This window comes from Dipodomys ordii, unplaced genomic scaffold (genome assembly GCF_000151885.1).
Source record: "Dipodomys ordii isolate 6190 unplaced genomic scaffold, Dord_2.0 Scaffold29, whole genome shotgun sequence".
Taxonomy (NCBI): domain Eukaryota; kingdom Metazoa; phylum Chordata; class Mammalia; order Rodentia; family Heteromyidae; genus Dipodomys; species Dipodomys ordii.
The window spans coordinates 2,685,925-2,694,378 of NW_012267245.1; the positions used below are offsets into that span (position 1 = coordinate 2,685,925).

Genomic DNA, 8,454 nt, shown 5'->3' on the forward strand with positions numbered 1-8,454 from the left:
TTTTTTGGGTCCGGTCATGGGGCCTGAACTCTGGGCCTGGGCGCTGTCCCTCAGCTCTTCAGCTCAAGGCTAGCCCTCCACCACTTGAGCCACAGCGCCACCTCCGGCTTTTTTCTTTTTGCTTATGTGGTGCTGAGGAATCAAACCCAGGGCCTCTGGCATGCAAGGCATGCGCTCTACCACTGAGTCACCTTCCCAGCCCCCCATCTTGCTTTTTTTTGTGTGTGGAGTATTTGATATTTGAAAAATGGAGTTAAAGCTCAGGCTGGACAGTCAGTCGTTTGAATCCAACGTAGTGAGATCCCTTCTCCAAATAAATAACCCAATTACATAATTCATTAAAAATGGAGTTTTAAGTACAGTAATCCACCTTTGTTTTTGGAGCCTATGTTCTGATATCCCGCTAATGGCTGAAGCTGCCAGTGGTGCCAAACCTTGGCTGCCTTTCCCTCCTAAGCAAGAGCTTGCCATGTATGTACCCTGGCTGCAACTTTCACAGTTTGAGGTGCAGCAGGAAAACCAGCATACATTTCTTTTTTCTTCCTCATGATCTCATGAATAAAAGATTGTTCTTCTTGTAGATCTTAGCAACTTCAGCATAATTTTTTTTTTTCCTTAAGGTGAGAACTTTCCTTTTTTTCACTTAAAGGACTTTTCGTTGCATCTTATAATTGCCAATATCATCATCGTTCTTATTTCCTGGGTCCATTATTACTTAGTAGGTTACTTAAGCACCAATAGGGTACTGATAATTAAAATAGCCACTGTCGCATTGTGACCACTGAGCAGCTATCTTGGAGGGAATGCTGGACATCCTGGAAAGAAAGAAGCAGGATGGTACAGATTTCAGCATACTGCTCAGCACAGTGTGGATTTAAAACTCATGAATTGTTTATATTGGGAATTTTCCATTGAGTATGATCAGGCTTTTGATTGGCTGTGGGTAACTGGAACTGAAGGTCAAGGACCAGAAGGGCTGCTACAATTGTTTGGGGTTTTCTGAAGTAAAAAAAGCTACAGATTTCTGGAGCAGGTCTATAACCCAGGGAGGGCTTCTGTAGGTACCTGGTACTTGCTTTTGGGTTTGACTTAGTGTTTGCGGCCCTGATGTCAGCTTCCTGGAGCTTTCTAGAGCTCCTCGTCATGGCTACAGAGAGGTCTCAGGTTAACACAATATGACATCTAAGTGGCACTGTGGAAATCAGAGAGCCTAAGTACAAATGATTTAGTAAGTGTTAATAATGTGTGTTTCTAGTAAGATTAGCTGCTATATAGTATATTTACTGCTTTTATACAAAATTGTCCAAGGTAATATTAATGGTTACCTTTCTTGCTATTTCTATGTGTGTAGTATTTTAATGTGTAAGGCTAAAAAGAAAAGGATGCATGTTCATTATTTGGGGAGATGAACTTGCAATTGAACTTAACAATGAATAGAAGTAGCTGCAGCAAAAGTGTCAAAGGAGATTTAACACAAATGATGTGAAAGGGGGAAAAAAGATAATATTAGATGAAATGATATTGAAGGCAATAAGAACATTTAAGGTTGAAGTGTCCAGGAAGAGGGGAACTGTTGATCAGAGGGAGAAATCATAGGAAAGAATGCAAAAGCCTGAATAAAAGCTGAACTAGTTACTTTGTGAAGTATTAGAGATTGAGAAAATGGGGTCTCTAACTTTTTTTTTGGAATTTCAGGGGCTGCTTGGATGGGGTTATTACTTGATAATGCTTCCATTCCGGTTTACCTATTACACGATACTTGATATATTTAGGTATGTACCTCTGCATTTATGTATCAATAGCAAGAGTAGACTTTGGAGCTGAAACATAACCAGAATAATTTTTAATATTCTACTAGTTTTGCCTTGCCAATTTGTCATCATATTGAATATTCTTCCTGTACTGTCTTTTACTATAGTATGAAAAATAATTTAAATTGTTCAAGCAGAGTGGCAGGTTTTATAAATGAAATTGTTTTTAAATTAATCTTGCTTATTTGCAAATATACTATCAATCCATGCCGGTCATTGTAATCTCAGCTGCTTAGGAGATGGACCTGGTGAGGATCATGGTTCAAGGTCAGCTCAAGCAAAGTGTTTGTGACATCCCATTTCGGCCAGTAGCCTGGACATGGTGATGCCCACCTGTCATCCCAGCTGTGGTAGGAACATCCGTAAGAGGATCGCAGTCTGCTGGCTTAGGCAAAAAGTGAGACCCTATCTCAGAAATACAAGGACTAGACAAGCTGGGCACCAGTGGCTAGTACCTGGAATCCTAACTATTCAGGAAGCTGAAATCTGCGGATTACAGTTTGAAACCAGCCAGGGCAGGGAAAGTCCTAAGACTCTTATCCCCAGTTAATACCCCCTGCCCCCCAAAAAATTCCCAAATTGGAACTGTGGCTCAAGTGGTAGAGTGCTAGCCTGAAACAAAAAGGCTCAGGGATAGCTCTTAGGCCCTGAGGTCAAGCCCCAGGACCAGTGCAAAAAACAACCACCAAAAGACCCAGGGCTGGACATGTAGCTCAAGTTGTAGGGCTCCTCCTAATTCAACCCCCCCCCAAAAAAATCAATCTGCCCACATGCATTGGTCTCCCCACTATTCCCCCCACCATATGTATTGCCTCTCCACCCCTTAGTTCAGGGGTGGGGAATCCTCAGTGCAACTGCAGGTAAGACTGGATATCCAGCAAATCCAAGAGTTTTTCCATAGCAAGACAAACCTCAGTAGCAGCTAACATCATGCACCAATTAGCCCTTGGCAGGGAAAGGCCCCCTGGCCCTGTCCTAGGTAGTTAATCTCCACTCCCTTTGGTTTCTAACCACCCTCTTCTAACCTCATGCTTCAGGAACTGATACTCTTCGCTCTCTGACCACTCAGAATCCCAACTCAGTCTCTTGCTGTGAGGTTACCCACTTAGCTCTAGGTTTCTCCCATTGTAGTCACATGGACACTGTTTTGCATATTTCCCTTTGCCCTGGCAACCCATTGGTTGCTGGTGCTGGAACCCAGCTCCTCCGTGTACCATTCAAAGAAGAACTCCTCATTGGATCTACAGGGTCCAAGACTAGGAAATACTGAGTGGAACCTGACTTCCTGGCAGATCAGACTTGAGGTGTCCTATCTAGAGCTACACTTCAGCTTTTTGGGAAACTAAAATGTTTCAGGCATCTAGGCTAGCAGATAGAGCTTGACATGACATGTGATCTGTACCTTGCATACAGTGCAACTTGTGTACAATCCTTGCAGATTCTGGGGTGCCTTTTTGGGTTGTACAGAGAAGACCTAGCTAGGTCTTCCTGAGGAATTGCCTTGCTCCTGGGTTGTTTTAGGTGACTGCCTGCTTAGTGGCTTCCTGGCTTCAGCAAAGCCACATCGCAGTGACCTGCTCCGTACTCTTCCCATCCATGTTTTATTTACTACTGGGCACATCAGAACCTTTAAAACCATAGTGAAGTCTAATTTGACCTCTCTGTCTCAGATGACGCTGATCATAGGAATATACTGCAGTTAGAAACAAACGTTAAAAGTTTTTGTCTACTTCCTAAAGTTAAAGAGAAAATTCTGACATAGTTAATGTCAGAGAAGGTAGTCAAAATATTGGTCTTTTCAGGAATTGCTAACTACCTTCCCATGCATATAACTTCTTGTATTTTGTGTTAATTTGCTCTGGATGTTTGTGTCAATGAATTGGGGTTGATTATTACTCAGGAGAAATTCAAGTGTAATTGTCTATTCATGGGGAATTTGTGAAGAATTGGCTCAAGATTTAGCAGAGAAAGTATACTGGTTTATTTACCCTTTCTGTGCTGAGATGTCTTCAAGTAAATGAATTCTGTTTGCTTTCCTTGGGAAGTTATGCATGGCATGTGTTACTAATTTTAATGTAGCTGTATCATCAGGCAACATGTTCCATGTTCTGTAGCACATTGGCCTCTACCCCCTTGCCCTCTGGGGAAACCCAAAGCGTAATAAAGAAATGGATGATGCTGGACACACAGGGTAGGGTGAGCTTGCTAGGAATCTATGTCAACTTTGGAGTAGCTAATGGTTCTCCAAACCTGCCAAGTATCTCCTCAGTCTGTTTTTAACTTCCTCCATTCATGCAGTCAGCCATCAAAAATAAATTATTTTTCAATTGTGGAATTTGAATTCAGGGCCTGGGTGCTCTCTGTCCTTAAGCTTTTTTTTTTTTTTTTTTTGGTCCGGTCGTGGGGCCTGAACTCTGGGCCTGGGCGCTGTCCCTCAGCTCTTCAGCTCAAGGCTAGTGCTCTACCACTTGAGCCACAGCACCACTTCCGGCTTTTTTCTTTTTGCTTATGTGGTACTGAGGAATTGAACCCAGGGCCTCAGGCATGCAAGGCTAGCGCTCTACCACTGAGCCATCTTCCCAGCCCCTCCTTAAGCTTTTTTGCTCAAAGCTAATTCTCTACCACTTTGAGCCACAGCACCACTTCTGGTTTTCTGGGGGTTCATTGGAGATAAGAGCCTCACAGACTTTTCTGCCCAGGCTGGCTTCAAACCGTGATCCTCAGGTCTCAGCCTCCTGAGTAGCCAGGATGACAGGCTTGAGCCACTGATGCTTGGCTAGAAAGCAAAACTTACCTGCCACTTGAAAGAACAAGTAACTTGTGATTATAAATTTGTGTGTGAAGTGCCCCTATTCATAATTTGAATACTTTGGGAGCATGAACTGAACATTGAAAATCTCAAGAAGTCAGACAGGGGAGTGAGAGGAACTTCCAGAAATAGATCTGTGCTGTGGGGCGGCCCTGGCCAGTAGTACTTCCTATGAGGACAGACAGGTTCTGCTCCATGTTGCCACCGTGGAAATTACTGTGGAGCACTTGCTACAGTATGGCGAGTGACTAAGGTACCAGATGTTTTAAGTTTACAAGACCAGGCACTGGGGGCTCATGCCAGAAATCCTAGCTACTCTAGAGGCTGAAATCTGAGGATCATGTTTCAAAGCCAGCCCTGGCAGGACAGTCCATGAGACTCTTACCTGTTAACCCACCAACAAGCCAGAATGGAGCTATGGCTCAAGTGGTGGAGTGCTAGCCTTGAACAAATTAAAAAAAAAAAAATGCTCAGGGACAGTGTACAGGCCCTGAGTTGAAGACCCAGTGTTCACATACACACAAAAGACATTTAATCAATTAATTTAGAATATTCACAATTGGCTAGTGTCTGCCCATAATCTTCCATTCCCAACCCTTCTGGCCCTCAGTTTTTCTGCGGAAAGACTTGAGGATTTGTGTAGGCCAGTGTTGGAATTTATAATCCTAGTAGTTTGCGTTCTTCTGGAGCAGCCCATGGAGCTTTGTGGCTCTTTAAGCCAGACTTTGCTCTCAGGCTCGATGATCCACTACACAGTCTGGCTCTTTGCGGCCCTGTCGCATGGGCTCTGTTGACAGCGCCTGTATATACAAACTGGCCCGCTCCATATGCACTACAGTAAGCCGATTCATGTGATATTTATTCCTTCCTCCCCAGGTTTGCTCTTCGTTTTATACGGCCTGACCCTCGCAGCCGGGTCACTGACCCCGTTGGGGACATTGTTTCATTTATGCACTCTTTTGAAGAGAAATATGGGAGGGCACACCCTGTCTTCTACCAGGGAACGTACAGCCAGGTCAGTGCCACGAACCATATAGATGCCAACTTAACAATCTGAGTCTGTCCTCAAAGAAGAGCAGACGCTAGCCCTCATCGCTGTCATTCTTTTACTCAAAACCGTGCTTAGCTCTTCACTGCTTACAGCAATGAACAAGAGGCCAGACTCTCCTTGCTGTACTGCCAGTCTTCCTCTAAGTTCTGTTCTGCCCACTTGGTTCCTTCACTCTTGGTTCTAGCTCCCTTCCTACCTCAGAGCCTTGGCTTGTGTGTGTCCCTCCCCCTGGAATGCCTTTCTTCCCCATTTTGCCCGGTGAGAACTTTGCCCATTCTTTAACGAGCCCACGTCCTTCATTCCCTCTTCCAGCCATTCTGATTATGTGCCCTTCTTGAATTGGAAACCCCATTTTGTCTTTTCCTGTTCTTCCCTCCTGGTTTTTTTTTTGTTTGTAGCAGTTTCACTTCCCTCCTTATGCTTGTTTGTGTTCGTCTTAACTTCCTTGATCAGGCCGCACATGTGGTGAAGACAGAGCCTCAATCTGATTTGATCCATCCCAGAACTGAATGGCACATAGAGGTCATAGACTCATTCAATGTAAGCCTCAGCAGGCGAAGAACACTTACAGGTCTCTGGTTTGCAAGCATATCAAATTGCCAGAGAAAAATAAGGAATTAACACTGTGAGCATAGCTGAAAGGGTGGAATCCTAGAAGCTTCAGGATTCCCAAATCTTACCTGGGCAAGGATTCGGGGGAGCTAACCCTTGCTCCTGCCCAAATCCAGTATTTCTGTCTCCTGCTAGCTGCTGCCACCCCAGTTAAGAAATATCACATAGCTCTGTGTGTCAATAAGGCATGTGCTCAATGCTGGAGACCTAGGGATGAAGAGAGGAGGACTTCTCTCTACCCTCCACCATGACCCTGAGGGTCAGCCACCGCTGGCCATTGAGGGAACACTAATTATAAAGCGGAAAGCACAGCTGGGCACTGGTGGCTCACGCCTGTCATCCTAGCTATTTAAGGAGGCTGAGATCTGAGGATCGCGGTTCAAAGCCAGCCCGGGCAGGAAAGTCCGTGAGACTCTGATCTCCAATGAACCACCAGAAAATCAGAAGTGGTGTTGTGGCTCAAAATGCTAGAGTGCTCGCCTTGAGCTGAAGAGCTGAGGGACAGCGCCCAGGCCCAGAGTTCAAGCCCCATGACCAACAGTAAAATAAAGTGGAAGGCGCTCAGGATACTCCTGTGCACAAGCCTACACAAGAGGCTTGGACGCTAGCTTTGTCTTCGGTCTAAACACGGGGCTCCTCAACATGGCTTTGATCCCATTCCTGCTCGCTGTGGGGGATCTGCCTCATCTATGCAGTTCTTTATATTTTAAAGTCAGAATTTGGTAGCTGTGAAGTGGCAAAATTCTCAGTTCCCTTTCCACATGGTCAGATTCTCCTGCTTTTAGCGTTCTTTCTTCTGTGGGAATAGCTCACTTTTGTGTGGCTTGTTGAGGAACCTGTATGTGTCAGCTTGTGTGCTTAACGTTCCTGACAGCATTTAGATCCTAACAACACTAAACTTTTTTGTTGAAGCTTATTAGCCTAGATTTTCTATAGGGGAAAAGAAAAAAGCACCCGGGTGCCAAGGTTTCAATATCCCAGTGTCTGTACTCTTGCTTACCTTTTCATTTCTTTTTGGTCATTAATACATAGGTATATTAATGATGACTATTAGCCTAAGCTTCAAGAATGGTCTTTATAATCACCAGTGACCTTGTGTCTCCCATAGGCACTCAATGATGCTAAGCGAGAGCTTCGCTTTCTCCTGGTTTATCTTCATGGAGATGACCACCAGGACTCGGATGAGTTCTGTCGGTAAGTCATGAGACCTCATCTGACTTTCTCCTCATGGTTTGTAGTGACCAAGTTGTTCTTACATTGTTTTCATCCCTTTCCACAGCAATACACTCTGTGCACCTGAAGTTATTTCACTGATAAACACTAGGATGCTCTTCTGGGCCTGTTCTACAAACAAACCTGAGGGATACAGGGGTATGTGTTTTTTTCTTTTGCCTCATTGAGATGGTCAGGATGTTTTTGGTTGTTGTTGGTTTTTTTTGTTTTGTTTTGTTTTGTTTTTTGTCAGTCTTGGAGCTTGAACTCTGGGCCTGGGCGCTGTCTTTCAGCTCTTCAGCTCAAGGTGAGCGCTCTAACACTTGAGCCACAGCGCCACCTCTGGTTTTCTGAGTGGTTTATTGGAGATAAGAGTTTCACTGAGTTTCCTGCCCAGGCTGGCTTTGAACCCGATCTTCAGATCTCAGCCTCCTAAGTGGCTAAGATTACAGGCGTGAGCCACCGACCCCCCAGTCTGTCAGGATGTTTTTGGAAAAGGTCTGGAAAGACATACTGCCACTTGCTATGTCAATGTGCTAAACACAATGCCAGATGCTGTTTTTTACATCATTTAGTCTTGTCAGCAGGCCTTAGAAGTGAGGGTTGTGTTGCTTTTATTTATGATACAGAAAACAGACTCAAAGAGTTCAAGCCAGGATCACACAGTTCTTGGATTTTGGAGCAGGATCAGGTCTGATAGACTCTGAGGCCTGTGTGTTACATACAGAGAGCCATTGCCAGAAACTGGTTTATTTTTAAAGGCAGCTTGCTTTTAGTCTTTTTTTTTTTCTTCTTCTTCTTTTTTTTGCCAGTCCTGGGGCTTGAACTCAGAGCCTGGGCGCTGTCCCTGAGCTGCTTTTGCTCAAGACTAGCACTCTACCACTTGAGTCACAACACCACTTCCACCCTTTTCTGTTTATGTGGCACTGAGGAATTAAACCCAGAGCTTCATGCATTCT

General features: G+C 44.5%; 1 protein-coding gene across 1 annotated transcript in view; it reads left to right on the forward strand.

Annotated features, from left to right (window-relative positions):
• Positions 1–8,454, forward strand: part of Faf2 (Fas associated factor family member 2) — a 56,122-nt gene that overhangs the window by 38,525 nt on the left and 9,143 nt on the right. Inside the window, 4 exon segments of the mRNA XM_013016091.1 lie at positions 1,696–1,772; positions 5,497–5,635; positions 7,392–7,477; positions 7,563–7,654. Of these exon segments, the coding sequence (XP_012871545.1) occupies positions 1,696–1,772; positions 5,497–5,635; positions 7,392–7,477; positions 7,563–7,654 (394 nt within the window).